The sequence below is a fragment of the Mixophyes fleayi genome, chromosome 8 (assembly GCF_038048845.1).
Source record: "Mixophyes fleayi isolate aMixFle1 chromosome 8, aMixFle1.hap1, whole genome shotgun sequence".
NCBI lineage: Eukaryota > Metazoa > Chordata > Amphibia > Anura > Limnodynastidae > Mixophyes > Mixophyes fleayi.
The window spans coordinates 45,814,413-45,835,043 of record NC_134409.1 but is presented as its reverse complement, the minus strand read 5'-3'; the positions used below and the strand labels follow the sequence as shown (position 1 = coordinate 45,835,043).

General features: G+C 40.0%; 1 protein-coding gene across 2 annotated transcripts in view; it reads left to right on the top strand.

Annotated features, from left to right (window-relative positions):
* Window positions 1-4,170: 4,170 nt before the first annotated feature.
* The window catches only part of LOC142099240 (flavin-containing monooxygenase 5-like), a 33,228-nt gene continuing 16,767 nt past the window's right edge, over window positions 4,171-20,631 (top strand). Inside the window, exons 1-3 of one of the 2 annotated variants that reach the window (XM_075182492.1) lie at window positions 4,171-4,625; window positions 16,108-16,245; window positions 20,181-20,369. In XM_075182492.1, the coding sequence (XP_075038593.1) occupies window positions 16,114-16,245; window positions 20,181-20,369 (321 nt within the window). In that variant the 5' untranslated portion in view covers window positions 4,171-4,625; window positions 16,108-16,113. Of the gene's footprint in view, window positions 4,626-10,570; window positions 10,799-16,107; window positions 16,246-20,180; window positions 20,370-20,631 lie in introns of those variants that run through there. The other variant, XM_075182491.1, reaches the window with a different exon arrangement.

Sequence of the window (20,631 nt, the reverse complement as noted above, 5' to 3'; positions counted from 1 at the left end):
TATGTTGCTTTTATCAGATGTTGATTGACACAGTGTGTGTGGAACAAAGGTCAGTATTCAATATAAAGTTAAAGGCAGTATTGTGCCAAAGGTTAAGTGGATGACTAAACAGTAATCTGTATTGCTGTATTGCAATTTGCAATTATGCCCATAAAGTCTCAGACTGGAACACTTGTAAGGTATGTTTTCCAGTGTTCAAGCTTTTGCAAAAGATAACGTTTGGTGGCTGATAAAAGCAAACATAAAGTCAGTGTGTAAAGTACTTCCAACTGTTCGGGAAAAAGTTCCTATATACAGTATGTACCAGCAAGTCCCTCTTATCTATTTTGGAACTGTTAAGTCTCTCATTGAAGGTAATGTCAAGCAGTGTAATAAACTTGTGTGTCGAACTTAAGTGAACTTACTTGTGGGTTTAATTAGTTCTCAGTATGTTGCCTTAAGCGGCCTAATGCCAGGTCTATCTTCAGAACATTCCTCCTCCAACACAGTACTGACTCCTGGCAGATCCCTACAGAGCATCCCTCTCTGTCAGCACTCGATGAGGTCCAGCGATGGAGACACTCTGTGCCAAATGAAAACTCAGCGATCCAATAAAGGAAAGTGCGTGTGCTGAGTCTCCCTCTTTAGCTGGGTAAGGGCAACTGGGGAGGTTTATGCAATTATAATGGTGCTGGACCGATATGCTAGTGAGGCTCTAATCTGGTACCACTAGTAGGTGAAAGTCTCTTACAATATCCCCAGTGCTGCCTCTACTTTCTTATAATCTGTCTCCCTATAAAGGGTATATAAATTAAATATTACAGCATCCATACTGGGGCCATACATAACACCGACGCATAGCAGAAACTGGAGATACTATTTTCAACTTTAAACTTATCCAAATTTGTTATTTTTTTATTCTTTTGTTATGTAATTTGATACGCAGCACCAACAGGCGGTTCCCCATTTATATGCCAAATTTCAATATCTCTAATACTTTTTGAGATGTAGCCTTTGAAAAATTAAATTTTTATGTCTTAATTTAAGAGCATGGTTCATCCAATAAATTTTTAAAGGGGTGTTTCATTCTTTTTCTGACATTAGTGTTCCTTTTTAATGTTTTTCTCAGTTTTCCTGGGAAACCAGAATACAAGAGTCATATTCTCATTGCATGTGGGGTTACTGCAGGCCAAGAAACAGGCTGGGTTCTCTTTCCTGGACTCAGTTTTAAAGTTACCTAGATAAATAATATCCAGCCACAGATAACGTTCTGATAAGCTCAGCTGGTGAATGCTGTTTGTTGTAGACTTTAGACAGTAGAGATAGAGAAAACTCTTTCTTGGTATAAACAGGTCAACCAATCTGCTTCACACCAGACAGAAAATACAACATAACAGGTAAGACACTTAATACTCCGTGCGTTCCCCTTGAGCTATATTAACCATATTTTTCCTTTTAGATACCATTTTATTTTGAAATGTTAACACATTCTAAATTTCTAAAATTTCTAGAGTTCTGCAGTACACTGCCACACATTAAATTCTCCTTAACTAATATGAATCAATATAAATTGCAGAGCATTTTGTACTTATGTGGTTATTTTGTCCTGTTAGCATATGGCCAACCTGTCAATAAGGAAAACATTTCTGGTTGCATTCATTAACATGCACACACACACACACACCTCAGCAAGTTAACAATATAAACATGTTAATAGATAACAGATAAAACACAATATATAACAATAGTATATATTATGAAAGAGGCTATCCATTCAAAAGCATTTTAAAATATGTGACCGCTGTTTATTTATAGGACGTACATAATGTACACATCTCATCAAGCTACCTTAGGGAGCAAGACTGTCAAAGCAAATAGCTTTGAAATAAAAATAAATAAATAAATGTAAATAACCCTGCTAACCTTGTTACAGTGTTGAACACTAGCAGAAATAATCTTTAGTTGTAACTTTGGTAAATTCCTATTGAATTGCTTCAATAAACCAGTTCAAGGAAATGGTCTTGAACCAGTTTTTTTTAATCAATGCAACATTCACTACAATTTTTTAAACTTTTGTGAACTTTAAAGATTTAACCATGGGTAAACCTGTTTGAGTCTGTTTAAGCAGTTTCCAGTCTTATCCTGTTCCAATAGGGTTAAAGGATCAGGATAAAGAATACATGATCGGGAATGGAAATAGACAAGAATAAAAGTATAATACTCTATGTGCATGCATCGGACCATGCTGCTTTATGTAGACAGGCAATACAACAAATGTGCATAGTGACCAGGTGCCGTGCTTGTGTGCTGCAGTAGAATGGCACAACCAGGAGTTCTGGCAAACAGCACCTTTGCCTGGGCGAGGCAATGCCATTGTTAAGTTGCAATTATAGACCTTAAAGGATCAGAGTGAAGTTGAGCACAGTTATACCCACGGAAAATTATGTCTCAAGGAGGATATCCCAATTGGAAGGGCACCACATTAGTCCTGGGTATTGTTTTCAGACCAGTGAAGCTGAGCTATCAACTGCTGATGCTGGACAATCACATCCACAACGGCCGACACATCCAAAACTGCCGACAGATGCAGTGCCAGTTACTATAGAAAACATGATGTATGATGCACTTTTAGTCTGGTCATCACCTGTTATGCACTCTGCAATCAAGTGCTGTTCAGTGGACAGTGGGATCAGTGGTACTCAAGCTTCCTGCACATATCTTCCCAGGGTTCACCCTGTCCAATTCTTTAGTTAAGAGGAAGAGGTGGCACATTTGAGGGATGCAAGAGCTGAGCCGTGGAGGTTCCCTTACTTGAGGTTACCTTTTCTTTTCCTTGGGTGAAGATCCATTATCTGATGCAACGACACCCTGAATATGTAGGCATTGCTGCCATTTTTTACTTATGTCATTACTGTATTATTTTTTATTTCTCTGATGTTAAGAATCCATGTCTACGTTTAGTCAATGTTTAGTCAATGCCATCATATCCACTGTGTTGTTAATATATAAAAGCATTTAGCAGAAAGTGCTGTTATACTATAACACCTACTTTAGATGCATATTGCTATCCACTGATGCAAATAAATAGGTTTAGTATGTATTATAAAATGTTGAATTTGGTTAATGTTTTACTATCATCATCATCACCATTTATTTATATACCATCATCCACTGTTTTGAACACTTTGTAAAGATAGAAATGGTGTGTCAGAGGTTGTTTGCTTATTGGCATGTACACCAACATTAAAAGATTATTTAACTTTTTATGTCACTTGATGTATATCGATTATCCCTCATTCACTGTTTTAATGCCCCACTCCCACACACACAGAGGGCTGGCCTCTGACATGCAGGAGCGGCAGCTGGCAGCTTCTTACCTGTGAAGCTATCAGCTGCTGTTCCTCAATGTCAGTGATACGCTTGGAGTGTGATGCTGGCCTATGATGTCACAGACCAATGACACACCCCCAATCTGAGAAACATGAGATGCCCCCCCCCCCACCCCCACCTCTTACCTGCTATGGTAAAAACCAGTGGAGGGTGCGGTGCCTGCTCAGCCTCGAGGGGTGGGGCACCACCTAGGATGTTCAAACAGGTTTTGCCAGTTTTTAACCCAGTGCCTTATGACAAAAATGTGATAACACTGGTTGGTCAATAAAATGATAGGTGTAAACATTAGGTTTTTCTTCTTAGGTTTGCAGTATATATTTAAAAGGGGAATTATGCTTAAGTTATTCAAGCATTTCTATACTACCCTTAGGTTGGTGGTTATGACAGAAATAACATTGATTTATTTTGGATGAAAAGTGAATTTTGCATGCAGGGTAATACTGCATTTGGGTGAAAACATGATGTTGTGCACAGTGCCTGTGTGTTATCAGCCTTCACAAGATGTTGAAACATTTCTTTAGGCATTTCAGACTTTAAAATGCTCCACTATTTCCAAGTATTTCAGCCCTTTTGTTGCCATGGGTCTATGCCAAATATGTACCCCAGGAGGCCACATCATTTTTTTTATTTTTTTTTGCACTGGCTGATATTACATTTTCTTCTGGGAAAAAAAACCGCTTTCTTTTGGCACCATAGTTGAGAAAACATCTGTTAAATTTGTGAGCATTTGAAGGGGAAAACATAACATTTCTATTCGAATTACACTTTGTTTCTTCCATTAACTACTTGCACAAAATTGAATCAACGCATACAAATACTGTTACTTTGCTTTTTTAATATTATCAGAGTTCTACTTGCAGCCTTGAGTTTAATTGTGAAAGTGTGGTTCCCCTTTATAGCCTTGAGTTACCTCTAAATGTATTTTTTATAATTTATCACTGTCTCATCTGTATTCAAAAAGCAATTAACAGTTCAACTATTGCAAATTGTATTTGGCAGACTGACTAGCACCAAAATCATCCTTGACCTGACTACTTCCCACACTAGTCACACTTTAATTTGATCAGAATTTCAGCATAATTTGGAATGTTGCATCAATACATCTACTTTCAATTGTGTTGACAGTAACAACACAAATTAAATAAATACACCTCATTAACTGAAGTATTTTCTTTGCAGTTGTTGATAAGGATCTTTGGATCTGTGACTAGTCAATTGATCAGTCTCTAGAGGGTTTCACAAAGCTTTAGGAACAGGTAAGTCTTCTGCAGATACCAACGTATTCATTTGTGTGCTGTAGCACAAAGCAGTTGCAATTGTTCCATGTTTTTAGAGACAATGCTAATTACAATATCTCTCATATCTGCAATTCTGAAATTCAAGGAACAAATATTTTATCAATCTGAGATAATTGAAAAACAATTTGGGAATGCATCTTTTTTTGGAGATGTGGTCACTTCCAATATCATTCAAGATAACTGAATGTATAGCTTGCATCATTAGGGTCTGGCTGTAAATGACATTACTTCCAAGTGAATGCATGTGACTTTGACACATGGGTACATAATTGTAATCATAGATCAAAATCACTTGTGTACACTAGCTATAAATGTACCATTTCAGGTCCAAAAATTTTTACACATGAAAATTGATAATACATGATTTGGAAATCAGATGAACTAAGTGCTATCGGTCAGATTTGTGATAATTTGGATATAAACTGGTAGTGATAGGGGTGCAGGCCTTATGAGGCATGGAGGTGAGGGGAACCCCTTCTCTCCCCTGCCTGAAGCCACATGCACCCTGCCTTTGGCCCCCGCTCTGCTCTCAAAAGAGTAGAGTAGAGGGCCTTTTCTGCCCAGCACATACCCTAGACCATGCATGCTCAATAGAGACACCCTTTCTTTTCTTTTGAGAGCAAAGTGGGGGTTCCGGGAGGCTAGAGTGGCATTAACAATCCCCTATCTAAGTTTTGCTATGAGGCCCAGCAATACACTGTTCCCCACCCATGGGCATATACAAACAAGGAAAGTTGTATTTTGTGGGGTAGAAAAAAATGGTCCAGCTAAATGGACAGAAGAAGAAAATGAATAATCTCTTATTAATATAAATTAGATATCACAGTACTGTTGTCATATTAAGTGGTAGATTTATCAAACATTCTAAAAAAGGAAAAGTAAAGGTGTTGCCCATAGCAACCAATCAGATTCTAGCTCTCATTTTCTAGAATGTACTAGAATGTACTAGGGGTCGGCAACCCCCACCAGACATGGCACGCGTACCACTTCTGGCTGGCATGCATGCGCAGAAGCTCTGTTTCGGCCGTCATTGGCTTCTTTATTGAAACAGCTCCCGGGTTTCTAGAGAGGAAGATTCGTGTCTCCAAAAGGTAAGTAAGAGCAAAAATTGAGGAGTACATCCATGTGGCATATTATCAATAGGAGGGGGACACCTGTGGGATACTATGACTAGGGGGGACAACTGTTGCATACTATGACTAGGGGGGACAACTGTAGAATACTATGACTAGGGGGGCAACTGTGGCATACTATGACTAGGGGGGACAACTATGTGGCATACTATGACTAGGGGGGGCAACTGTGGCATACTATGACTAGGGGGGCAACTGTGGCATACTATGACTAGGGGGGACAACTATGTGGCATACTATGACTAGGGGGGCAACTGTGGCATACTATGACTAGGGGGGACAACTGTGGCATACTATGAATACGGGGGGACAACTGTGGCATACTATGAATACGGGGGGACAACTGTGGCATACTATGAAAAGGGGGAGCAACTGTGGCATACTATGAATATGGAGGGGGAAACTGTGGCATACTATGACTAGGGGGGACAACTATGTGGCATACTATGACTAGGGGGGGCAACTGTGGCATACTATGACTAGGGGGGACAACAATGCGATACACTATGATTATGGGGGAGAACTGTGTCATGATATGAATTGGGGGCACAACTATGTGTCATGATATGAATTAGGGGCACAACTATGAGGCATGATATGAATTGCGGGCACAATTATGTGGCATGATATGAATTGGTGGCACAATTATGAGGCATGGTGTGAACTGGGGCACTACTGTGTGGCATAACGTTTATTTGCTGGTCCCATTACTGTTAATATGATATATCACAAAATGAGATGTAAATTGTAGCCGGCACACTGATAGGAAAAGGTTGGCAACCCCTGTACTAGATAAATGATAGCTAGAATCTGATTAGTTGCTATAGGCAACGACTCCTCTTTTCCTTTTTAGAAGATTTGATAAATCTACCCCAAAAGAGGAACTGAACGACCCTTTTACACAGGTTAAAGATCTCAGATACCATGTTCATTAAACATTATTAAAATATAATGTTTTGTATTTTAAATACTCACTATATAAATGAATTTTAGGGGAATAAGAACAAATAATGTGGATTTTATCCAGCATACAGAGAAATTGTATTGTGCAGTTCAGCCTGTATTAAAAAAATAGGGGCATTGTAAGGGACCAACATTTCAACAGTAAAATCGTTTAAATCAAGGATTGTCTGGGGTTTAGGGACAGATCACCACTATGGAGGTTTTATGTATATCTCAGGATCACTAAATGATTTAATCTATGTTTTTCCACCGACCTTGACTGTTAGGGAAATAGATCTCAAATTATACTCATATCGATCTTATTTTATACTTATATTATACTTTTTAGTCACAATATCAGCGTGATGGGTCCCAATGTTCAAGTACTATAATCATTTCAATATGATTCATAGGGGCATATTCAATTACGATCCCGATCCGCGGGATCGCGCCGGAACGGCCGCCATAGGGCTGCGTACGAAAATCAACGTTAATGCGGTACCGTATTAACGGCCGTACTGCGCATTTTCCGCGGTAACGCACGTTACCGCGGATCGGATCGTAATTGAATATGCCCCATAGTGTAGCTAGCCGTCCATTTGAGCTGATATTCTAGTACCTTCAGGCATTGTTTGGTATTGAGAAGATTCTAGTACTTAAACATTAGTACTAAAATATTGGGACTTAATACGCTGATACTGTGGATATCACCATCCTTTATTATACACTTTATGTTTTTATGTTTTTATGCTTATAAGCTGCAAAATTGAGCATGACATCACATTATTTTTAGGCACTGATTGGTATTGAGGTACCCGTTATTTCAACCCGTCCTATTTGCGCCTTATCCTATTTCCACTTCCGTATAATAAATATACCTATTTGCCGCAACCATCACTGCCATTAAATAATTCATATTCACATTTAATAAATAGACATTATTTTTTATCCAAACAGCCCCACTTTCAATTAATAGCCCCCAAATCACCCAGGCATTGAATTAAAGGTCCAATCACCCCTTCTCAAGTTGCTAGGGCCCAATATTAAATTATATTTACCCACATCAACCCACAAATAAAATAGCATCAATTAAATAATTAGCCCCATCTAAACTCCACCATTAAATTAATAGCCTACCTCCCACAATATATTAACACTCTCCCCCTTCCCTCATGCCTGAGCACGTGCCCCCAATTGATATTAAGCCACCATAGAGCCCACAAATCATATTATGCCATACAGTTTTGCCCCCAAATCATATTATGCCACAATAGTGCCCTAGTTCATTTAATAGTGCCCACAAATCATATTATGCCACAATCCTGCCCCCAGTTGATATTATGCCACAATAGTGTCCCGAAACCATATTATACCATACAGTAGTGCCCCAAAATCATATTATACTATACAATAGTAACCCAAATCATATTATGTCATACAGTAGTGCCTTCAAATCATATTATGCCACAGAGTGAACATATTAACACCACTAAATTATATCTGTATAAACTGTGAGTTTATATAAATATTCATCAGGAATAATTACGGATTATACAGAAGAGCATACTAACTGCAATACTGCAATGTACAAGTATATTAAAAGTCAGCTTGAAGCTCTGCAACCTCATGGCTTGTGGCTTCTTTTATGTCATAGTAAGACCCCCGTTCTCTGTGTGGCATCCTTCCTCCCCCCCTTCTCTGTGTGGCATCCTTGCTCCCCCCCCCTCCGTTTTCTGTGTGGCATCCTTTCTCTTCTCCTCTCCCTTCCCTTTTCTGTGTGGCATCCTTTCTCTTCCCTGTTTTCTATGTGGCATCCTTTCTCTTCCCCATTTTCTGTGTGGCATCCTTTCTCTTCTCCCCCCCTGTTTTCTGTGTGGCATCCTTTCTCTTCTCCCCCCCCCTGTTTTCTGTGTGGCATCCTTTCTCTTCTCCCCCCCCCCCATTTTCTGTGTGGCATTCTTTCTCTTCTCCCCCACCCCTCCGTTTTCTGCAGCGTCCTTTCTCTCGTCCCCCTCCCCTGTTTTAGTGTGATTGCCTTCTCAGCTTCTTTTCTCCTCTTGTTTCTGCCTTCTTCTCCTGCCCGGTCCTCTGACAGCTGCCTTGCAAGGGTACTTATCTATGTGATATAGATAATTATCTGCGATTTGCAGCATTATATATTGAAGACTACTGCGCTAGGGTCATAAAAAGACCCCATAGTCTGGTGTTCTGCACTTTGTTCACTTGATGCAGAAAGCATCATGAATGGAACTAAAACTTGGGATAATACCTAAAAAAACAGATTAAATGTCATTTTTCATGTTCACGGTATAACAGTTGTAACAGAGATGCTCATAATCAGTCCTCAAGAACTACGAATAATTAATGTTTTCATGATAGCTTTAATCCTGCACGGATGAGTTAATCTATTTTCATGGGTCAATAATTATCCCACCTGTTTCTACAGACAGAAACCCTGAAAACATGATCTGTTGGTAGCTTTTGAAGACTGATTTTCAGCACATCTGGTGTATGTGAAATATGCTCCCCCCATTCTCTACTTGTCACAATTTACCTAAAATGGACAATGAGCATGGTTGATTTATTTAACATAGGAATGTTCCCTACATTTACTTCCATTCAAAATGTTATCACCATTTAAGGAAACAGCAAAGGACCCCATCCAGACCCACATTAAAATACTGGTAGACATACCCTAATAATATATAAAAGCTTCCCTAATATATAAGATGTTTTTTACAGTAGGATGTAAGGGCAGCACGGTGGCTAAGTGGTTAGCACTTCTGCCTTACAGCAGTGGGGTCTTGAGTTCAATTCCTAAACTGTGTGGAGTTTGTATGTTCTCCACGTGTTTGCGTGGGTTTTCTCCGGGTACTCTGGTTTCCTCCCACAATCCATAAACATAATAGTAGGTTAGTTTGCTGCTATCAAAATTGACCCTAGTCTGTCTGTCTGTCTGTGTTCAGTTATTACCATACTTGCCAACTCTCCCGTAATGTCCGGGAGACTCCCGCATTTTGCGAGAGTCTCCCGGACGTGTGTGGCAATCTCCCTGATTGTAAGTGGGAAAAATTCAGTTTAAACGCCGCGATTCACCCGGAATCGCGGCGTTTAGCCCTGCCCCCTCTGTAAAATGACGCGATTTGTGTCATTCCGTAACGGGGGCGGGGCCAAAATGACGCGATTTCGCCACCCCGCCCCCTGCACGCCCACCTCCCAGCCGGCATCTCCCGGAAAAAGAAAAAGAAATGTTGGCAAGTATGGTTATTACCTCATACTTGCCTACTTTCAGTAGGCGACGTCCGGGAGATGGGAGTGACTAGAGGACGGGAGGGGGCGGGGTGTCTTGAATCGCATCATTTTGGCCCCCACGAGTAAAATTACGTTTTACCATGGGGGTGGGGCCAAAATGACGCGATTCTCAACGAATCACGTCATTTTGGAATTGCGGGATAAATGCCAGCTCTCCCGGGAGTCCGGGAGACCAACCTGAATTTCGGACTTTCCGGGAGAGTTGGCAAGTATGTATTACCTTAATAACGGTAATACTGTAAAAAGTAATGCAGGCAATTGAATTCCCCCCAAAATGTCCATCTGTTTGACATGCTGATTGGTTCCTCAGCAACAACAATTCCTGTAATATATTGTCTTACATGAGAACACATTTTAAATTTGCATTTGAACACTGTAAAACTTTGTGTGAGTTGTGCCATATTATCTCTGCAATAAACACTTCAAAATTAGTAAATAATAACATGACTACTGTATGGGAAATGTTATTTTCATTCAGTACTTATAGCAGACGACAGAGGGCTGCTTCTGCAGAGCTCTAGCTGGGGACTGGTGCGGCCATGATCAAATATCCCTTTCACCCAATCAGTTCTGTTAACTATCTGTTGACTGGAAAGCAATTACATGTAGCAAGAGTTTATGTGCAGGTCAGTTTGTTGAGGGTTAAAGAAGGAAACCACAGTGTCCAACTGTAAAGGCCTCGGGACGTATGCAAAAGATAGGAAGTGGAAGTATTTTTGCCGTCCGAGCAAGCATTGAAACCAGGCAAGTGCTCGTTGTGAATTTGCAGTGTTATTTTCCGTAGTAATAAACGCCTGTCTTTGAGTTTGATGTTATTTTATTTATCCTGCATGTTATATTATTGTGCAAAGTGAAACAAATGTCCATGTTATGAAGTAAATTGTAAAGAAAAATTCTGGTTATTATTATTATGTGATGTGGCCAATGAATCAGAATGAAGTAATACAATGATATTTTGCATTTAGTTGTATGATTGGCGGAATGTAATTAAATATTTGTTTTTACACCAAATGGTTAGGTTTCAGATATGTTTTTTTATTTTTGTTAATGAATGGTTTTTGTCATACATTTCAGTGTATGTTACAGATGCAGAAAGCTAGCAGGGGATTGCAGTGCATTGATTCTGCCTTTTGCTTTTCACCAAAAATATAATATTTTATATTATAATAGCAAGTAACATGATTAATTTTGAGACGTATCAGGGATTCCTGATATGAGGAGAGGTAGAAATAAGGATTTGTCACTACCCTGTTGTATAAAACATATAAGAAAGTCATGCTCATATGTGTTTATAGTTGTTTTTTTTATATCAACTGGGGTTGCAGGAGGGGTGTGATCACATGTAATGCATATAGTTAATTGACTCTCAGCCCACTCCCATTGCAAGCAACATAGTTAGGACTTGTAGTAAGCAGCAGTTATATATGAACACATGGGGGCTCATTTAGTGGTGGCCACTCATGTAGAGAAAATGTGTATGTGTACATGTGTACACATATATATATATATATATATATATATATATATATATATATATATATATATATATACACATATACACACATATACACACACATATACACACACATATGGTCAGTTGAAAGCATCTCTCTTTATACCCCCTCCCCTCTTCTATTGCTCATAACCACTTTTAACCCCACACCTCTTTTTTTTTATCACACCCCATTATCACTCATGTAGCCCTGATTCACCATCCCTCTTAATCACCCCCACCACTATTATTGATTATCCCCTACCCCTTTTATTCATTATCCACCATTTATTACCCCCCCTCCACCAACAGGAGAATTTTATGAATGGGCCTGTCTGCAAGACTAGTAGCATCTCTTCCCAGGTCGGTGGCTGGGTAACAGTAAGAAAAAGGTGTATGTAGAAAGAAGTTTGTCAATGAGGTTAGTTCTGATCTGACAGTCCCCAATGAATATGCCAGATTGGTTGATATTGGCAATGTAAGTTCATGAACAATATTACTGGACCAGAATACTCTTCTAGCAGCCAGGGGAGTGACTGCTCCAGAAAGGAAGGGCATATGGCTACAGTACAATATAAGAAATATATATTGGAACTTGTGTGGGTTGGATGCCTTTCTTACAAAGAATGTTATAAAATCTTATAATGAGTGAATGAAGCTGTTGGGATGATTGATCCATGGAATTAATCTGCTATAGACAAGAATATAAGGAATATTTCTCCCTAGTTTGGGATCACCATATGCAGTTTTTATTTAGCCTTCCTGTGGATCATTACAACTAACATTTATGAAAGGTTGAACTTGTGGACTTGGTCTTCTTTTCAACACCACTAACTATGTAACTGTAAGTTCAACCTTCTCTAAATGTTAGATTTGTTGCGCCCCCTTCACTCAAAGCCGGCGCTAATTTAACCTTGCTAGAGGAAACAAATCCATTCTGATTCAATAAAGGCAATTATCTGAATAAATCACCACAATTATGTGGATGTCCCTTCATCTCCGGCACAGAACTGGGGATAAAAACTTTATATTAACATTTCAATTATGTGTACATATTGTCAAGTTATCTCTGAAGAGCCTTATTAAGTTAATACACTCAGTTTGTCCAGTATTTGTTTATAATTAATCTGCTAAAGAGGGCTGAATACTTGTAATAGTAGTGCTGTAGCATAACTGTAGATTTATTACACACTGGCCACTAGGAAATGGGCTCTATTGTATATAGGCCACCAGGCATTAGGCTCTGTATTGAATACTAGTCACTAGAGTTAGGGCCCTGTGTTGTACACTAACACCAAATAATGGTCTCTGTGTTGTCTAGTATTGGTAGCACCATTAAGTACTGTCAGAATAGTAATTGTGGTAATGGTAAATAGGGCACACTTGCAGTGTGGAGATGAAGGTATGGACTGTAAGCGTGGACCCATAGTGCTACTAGCAGGTGTTATTGGCTCATCTGAGGCACGGCAGGAACAGAACTGACACTTGAAATTACGGTACCTGTGGCAAGCAGTGCTTTAAGCAGGTCCTTACGCTTATACATTCTCTGAAGAAACTGAATGATGTAATCCTGTTTCATCTGCTGATTCTCATTCTCATAATAACTCTACTATGTCCGTGGGGTCCATGGCCTGAGCTCACTGTCAGAGACTGTAGGAGGTAATGTGGATGTGGTTGGAGCTGGCTCACCTTATGCACAGGCTAGATGGTTGACTGGACTACTTAAGGGACTCCGACAGGAGTTGATGGATTTTGTGGCAGGGCAACCTCAGTAACCACCCCAGGTTTGCCCCATTAGACAGCAGCTGAGAAAGGCAGGATCTGGAGACAAGGGATAATATTTAAGTCAGTATCAGGCCAAGGTTCAGGACAAGCAGCAGCAGAAGCGTGTTTTAAAAATATTCAAAGATATAGCACACAGGCCCACAGAAGTGCAAAATACCCTTTGCTCAGGCACAGTACTGTACACTGAGATCTACTTTCAGATCCTGCACCAGCTGTTGTCAGAAAGTGTTGATCTGATGTGTGACTGAATGTCTAATACCCTATTGGAAAGAGGAGGGAGTGGGTTTCCGTCATGATAACAAATAAAAAAAATTCTTTTACCTTACTCTGGTGAATGGATTCCGATGGGTTGAAGCAGGCTGACCAGAGAGGAGTTCCTGATGAAGCTGGCTGGGAAGTGATCCGAGATGCTGCTGAGACAGTGGTTCAGGAGAGTAGTTTCTAATATAACAGAAGATCAGTCAGGAGATTTCCAAGAGGTTTAAGCTGTAGCGAGTCCAATTGTCCAGAGCCAGGTCGGTGCATGGTATAGCAATGTCAGTAAGCAAGGTTACCAAAAAGTTAAACAATAGCAAGTCTAGTTGTCCAGAGCCAGGTCGGAAAACACTGTTTAGCAGAAGTTAGTAAGCGAAGTTCCAGAGAGTTAAACTGTAGCAAGTAAGTCCAATTATTCAGAGCCAAGTCAGTACACCTTATAGCAATTCAGTAAGCAAGGTTCCAAGGGGTTAAACAATAGTAAGTGTAGTTGTCCAGAGCCAGGTTGGTACATGGTTTAGCAAAAGTTAGTAATCGAAGTTCTAAAGGGTTAAACTGTAACAAGTCCAAGTATTCAGAACCAGTTCAGTACACCGTATAGTCAGTCAGTAAGCATGGTTTCAAGAGGTTAAACAGTAGCTTGTCCAAGAAGTACAAAAGCAATGCCTGCATAAGAGAAGTTACATTTTAGAGTTCCTGTAGGTGCTTCTTGAGGACCTCAGCAGGAAACTTTCAGAATGAATGAATGGAAAGGTCTGCACATGCTCAAAACCACTGTTAATTGTTGCTAGTCAACACAGGAAGCTGGACGTGAATTCCGCCGAAGGAGATCCTGTCCATGACAGGAGAAGTTTGAAGATTTGTAGTGGTGGACAAGCCGTAGGAAGAGGCTTGCCTTAACTGGTAAGGAGCGGCGTGTCTGTAGTCCCCATCGGCGGTGACAGCTTCCTCCTAAGAAGTAGCCAGGACCCAGAGTAGGGGAGGCCATATAAGAAAATTCGACGTAAGCAGCAGCTTACAAATACAAAACCCATAGCCTGGTGGTAAAGTGTGTTACAAAGCCCATTGCCTGGTAACTAGATTATAATACATAGCCATTCTCTTTTGTCAATGTAAAATAGACTTGATTCCCTGGTAGACAATGTATAGCCAAACTCATTCCTTGGTAACCCAGTGTACAGTAGAACCAAACCCTGGTGGCCAGGAATATAAGAAAGCCGGTGTACAATAGAGCCCATTCCCAGCAGAAGCACCTAGTACACAGAGGCACTTGGACAGCATGAGTGATTGCATCAGTCACAGAGAAGTCCAAACCCACCGATAACAGCTTTACTTCTTCACTGAATGCTATGATTGACTGCAAGACACTATACATATTGGTATCAACCAGTGGCAGAACTGCCATTGGTGTGGCAGGAGCCGTGTATCGGGACCCATGGAGATAATAGGGCGCGCTGCATGGAAGATGCAGAGGGATGGGGACACTGGTTCCCTCCTCCCTGTCTCCCTGCGTCGGGGCCCACAGCTCGCTAGTTCCACCTTAGGTATCAACCAATAATATAACTGTATCATAGTAATCAGTTTCATGTTCTGCATGTAGATGAGAAAACAGAGCTACTATTATTGAACAGGTCGGTAGCAGCATTGTGAAGCAAAGGGAGTGCCTAGTCTATCCAAGTCAGAGTGCTCTATAGGTGAGGACAGACCCGAGAAAACACTTCGGGGTATATTTACTAAACTGCGGGTTTCAAAAAGTGGTGATGTTGCCTATAGCAACCAATCGGTTCTAGTTATCATTTATTTAGTACATTATACAAAATGACAGCTAGAATCTGATTGGTTGCTATAGGCAACATCCCCACTTTTTCAAAATCGCAGTTTAGTAAATATAGCCCTATGCATCTGTATTTGTAGCTGCCTCCACTGACAGTATGTGGGTCTGATCATGTTTGTACAGATCTCAAGATAACATTCTAGTTCAAGAACACATAATTCTTAAGTCGAGAATTCAGTGTATGGGGAGTTTTGTTGATGAATAGGGTTTGAACACTTCTGTTTGGAGCAGTAGAGAGTTACCCAAACCAGTGGTTTTTTTTTTTCAGCTCCTCTGCTATATACACAAAGAATCATTTCTGCACTGATTATAAAAGTACTGAAATACACATTTCCTGCAACACATCTGTTTCCTTGCCTTATTATATCCTAAACGTAAGTCTTTTGTTAATACTTGTTGCCTAATTAAAATATTAAACAGGCAAAGGTACAACATGAAAATGAAGGTCTTCAAGATGTTATATCTCCATGTTGTGTTTCAGGGTGGGGCAAATTTAGGATGCGCTGAAATAAATCATAAATAAGACATTGTACATTTTGATATAAGCATTTTATTGAGAAACTTTACAGTATGGCTTGAGGCGTAAAATAAGGATGATTAGATTATAAATTCTATAATCTATTTCTGTATAATTAAATACTTCATATAATTGCTTACATTTAAATAGTTGATGCTTTTTTTTTCTAGGTCACCATGGGGAAAAAAGTTGCTGTGATAGGAGCTGGAGCAAGTGGTCTAGTAGCTATTAAAAGTTGTTTGGAGGAAGGTTTGGAACCCACCTGTTTCGAGAGAACTGAAGACATTGGTGGACTATGGAGATTCAAAGTTAGTTATCAGTTCTTCTTTCTGAAGTTTGCACACACTGTGACATTGACCAATGCTAGTTAATCTCTAATTTGTCTTCCCACAATCAGTGCTGGTAACGGCCATGTTGCCAATGTTCTCCTGTGCATTTATGGAATCTATAGTGTTAGGCCTGACTACAAGGGGAGCTTATATCTATTAGATCTGACTACAAGAAGACACCAGGTCTATCCATACTTTAATACCTCCTAACTGTCCTGATTCAGATGGGGGCAGAGTGCATGTATGGAGACCATCCCACCATTCTGAGTAAGGAATTTTGTACTGACTGTTGGTTTGTACAGCAATGGAGGTGTGTTTTTGGGGAAGGGGATGGAGGTTATGGGGTGGCCTAGCACTTCAGCACTTGCCTGATGGTAGTGCCAGTCCTGGGTATACCTATAAATGATGCAAACCAATGTACATAAAGACTGTCACACAAAGATTTAATGCAAAAGAGGAAAAAGATCTTTAGTATGTATATAATCAAGCCAAAACAATTAAAAGCCAACTACTTGGTCACATATAATGCCAGGATAAGCATTTAGAATAAAACAATTTAGAGAAATACAAAATACAGTAATACATTTAGAATAAAGTCAATAAAGTCAAGCAAAAATCATACTATGGTCAACACTAGCAACCAAATAATGGTACTGGGATTGTGCCAAACTGAAATAGAAACAAAATAAAGTGAAAACCAAAGGAATTGTAACCTGTGTTAATATTTTACTATCAAAACATCCGAGAGCAATTCTTAAGACATGCCTACCAATGTGTTACACAAGGTGTTATCGCTAGTGTTGCTGAACTACATCCTAATCTGCTGCCACTGCCCCATTACAGTTTTAAAACATATGATGCTCCATGCCACAGATGAAATATTAATGGTCAAGACTCTCAAGCAGGCCTGTAAAATATGTTTTACAACTCTTGATGACAATCTTATAGAGTTTCAAAATATCGCAGAGAAAGAATTAACACATAAGACATGCATATGGTTTTATGCAAAAGTTTGGCCATCCCTATTCAAATTGCATGTTTCATTGCATTTCTAGATGAAAAAAACTAAACCTCTAACATAAACATTACATATTTATTCACATATTAATACAGGATTATTATTTATTTGATGACTTTAACAGATTGAGCCACCCTGTCGGATAGTACTTAAAGCCTTCCAGTCTCATGCCTAAACTCCCACCGGTCGGCTACCTCTCTTTCTCATCCCTTCTTCCCTTCTCCCCCTTCCTCGACTCCGTCTCCGTTTCTCCCGTCTCTCCGTCTCATCCATGTGTCTGTCTGTCTTCCCCTCCCTTTAGATTGTTCGCTCCTTTGAGCAGGGCTCTCCTACCTTCTGTTTCCATCACTTTTAACTGCGCTCTCCAGCTACTCAGCTCACCTCCTCTCAGTCCCTCTGCCCTCTGTCTCCTCTCGCTTCTCTCCGCTCCCCTCAGTGACTCTCAACCTGTCATCCGTGCCCACCCTCTTGGGCCATAGTTACCTGCCGATACTCACTTTTCCCCTTCCTCCCTCTCTTTCATGCTGTGCCTGAGCCCCCAGAGTTATAGTGATTACTGTTACTTGTACTGTGCTGTTTCACCTTGTACTGTGCCATTGTTTGTCCTTGTACGGCGCTACGGATACTTTGTGGCGCCCTATAAATAAAAATTAATAATAGTAACACCTAGGGGTAAATGTATTAAGTAGCGATTCTAGCAAATCGCCAATATTCGTTGACTTTGCTGACATAATTTAAAACGACAATGGGTTTAAAGGCAAGTTTTGACTTTAAACCCATTGCTGTTTTAAATTATTCCGACTGAATATCAGCGATTTTCTAGAATCGCTACTTAATAGATTTACCCTTACCCCCTAGTTTAGTAGAAATCATAGCTTCCAAGTGTTCCTAGCAGCCAGTAAAATGTCTTTTTACTCTTGTGTGATTATATACAACATTTCCTTGTAGAATTTTTCTACTTTAGAAATATTCTTAGGTAGTTCTTAGGCAGATTTTCAATAATATGAAGACTGCTATCCATGTCCTTTAGGTTGGTTTTGAAGTATGTTTTGGATTGTTGTATAGCTGAAATATCCAATTTCTTTTCAGCTTCAATTTCTTCACGGACTGCATTGGATGGGTGGGTTACTTGAGTAGTTTGAATGAATGATCACGTGATTGCTCCACAGGCGTATCCGGGTATGGGATCCTGATTCCTGTGGAACAGACTGATTGACTGCCTGCATATACATTAATGCAGGAAGCTGTTCACTTTACTTCTTGTGCATTGTATTGTGTTGGAACGCTTTGTTGTACTTGGACCATTCTTCCTTCTGTTATTCTGACCTATGCTGCTATCCTAGTTTGCTAGCTGCCTGCTCTGACCTCTGCTTAGACCCCGACTTTAATATTGTTAGCTATTTGCCCTTACCACTGCCTAAGCCAAGACTATGCTATTTTTTATTGCCTGCCCTGATCTCTGACTCCTGTGTAGTGTCCTGCACTATAATTCAGTGTGCAGAGTCATTAGTGTATGTTTTACCTCCCTACTAGGCCAGTTTGATTTCAGTTACTGCTGTGTGTCTCCTATTTTTTTTCTACGCCAACAACTTCCTAGAATTAGCCTCTACTACACTGCGCGCAAGACCTAGGGACAACCAAGTCCTATTGAGAAAATATTATTTGGTAACCCTAGGAGCTACTAAATGGGAAGATCATGCATTAATGCATTATCCTGATTCTTGAAGTTTATTGGAGGAGTCCAGTGTATGGCACCACAACATGTTCACTGGTACTCCTTTGTCGCAGGTCTTGTGCATGCAGTACTAGAGGCTTATTCTTATGAAGGTGCTGGCGCAGAAAATATAGGAGAAACTATGACAGTACCCAATACCTCATGCACTATCAGCTGAGCACACAACACAATAAACGGGTCCAAACAAGACAAAATGGAACAAAAGGTCCAAAGGTCCAGGCAGAGGTCAGGGCAGGTGGCCAGGTCCAATGTCCAGGCAAAGGTTAAAGATGGCAGTGATAGAAAGAGTAGTCATACTGCTGTCAGGGATATTGGTAATAAGAGGTAAACTGCTTAATACAAATACACTGCATCTATCACCTACTGTAGGTACAGGCTATGATGTTCCATGAGGAACTGAGTCCTTGCAGCTAAATTTGGATGTAAGCAGTCACATCATTACAACTTCAAACTACTGCCCAGCCACTCGGAAGCGTCTTTGGTAACTGAGCGGCCAACGGGAGGAGGAACTTGCGATGGTGCACGACTGTGACCATAGCTTCTAACATTTACAAGCAATTCTTTCACTGATTTTTCTTGGAGATTTGGCCTCGATTTCAAAAGTATACCCTAACTTTCACTCCCTAATGTTTCTCAGAGGGGGAATACCAAGCGTGAAGGTATCTTTTTATAGCCTTCCCGGCCTTGTAACAAGCAATTATCTTTACTTCCAAGTCCTCAGTCAGCTGGCTAGAAAAGCCTTTGGTTGTTGAGAATAGGCACAGCATACTGAGAGGTTGGAAGGTTCAAAATATTTATTCAACTATGGAATTTACCTCACCTGGCTTAATTTAAGGCCTAATGAGTCTATCAAGTATTGAGGTCATAAACAAAAAATGTTAATCAACTGGAAGGGTGCCCAAATATTACATGTCACATTCTCTGTTTTACATTTTAATTTCTTCTATTAAGTTCTGCAAATAGTAAATATGTCATGTTTAAGTTTGCAAATGTTGTGTTCTTTTCACTTAAAGTTTTAGGAACATATGTAACTTGACAAGAGGTGCCCAAATGTTTGCATAGAACTGAATACCATAGCTAGCATATATAGTATAGTAAATTATATGGTGTAATTTTCTCCGGACATATTAACCGACATATTTTCACAATTGCATTTTTCAGGAAGATTCGGAGGATGGAAGAGCAAGTATTTACAGATCTGTTATTATTAACACCTCCAAAGAGATGATGAGCTACAGCGATTTCCCTATACCGGATGAGTTCCCAAATTTCATGCACAACTCTAAGATTTTGAAGTATTTCAAATTATATGCCGAGCATTTTCAGCTTCTTCAGTACATCCGCTTCAAGGTAAGAAATAAAGGTATTTTGAGCTCATAAAACACTAGCCTGCACTCAGGATTAATAAAGATCTCTGTAACCTTATGATGTTCTACATGTAAAAGCCTAATGAAATGTAACCCCGGCACTGTGTGTGTGGTCCTGGAGGCTTATAGGTGGGTGATGCACTTCCTCACTTGCACTTTTCTCTGCCTTGGCTAGCTCTCTTTCGTGAGTATAAATGACCAGAAGGTCCCCCCCCCGCACATGCCGTTTTTCAGCAATGTCTCTT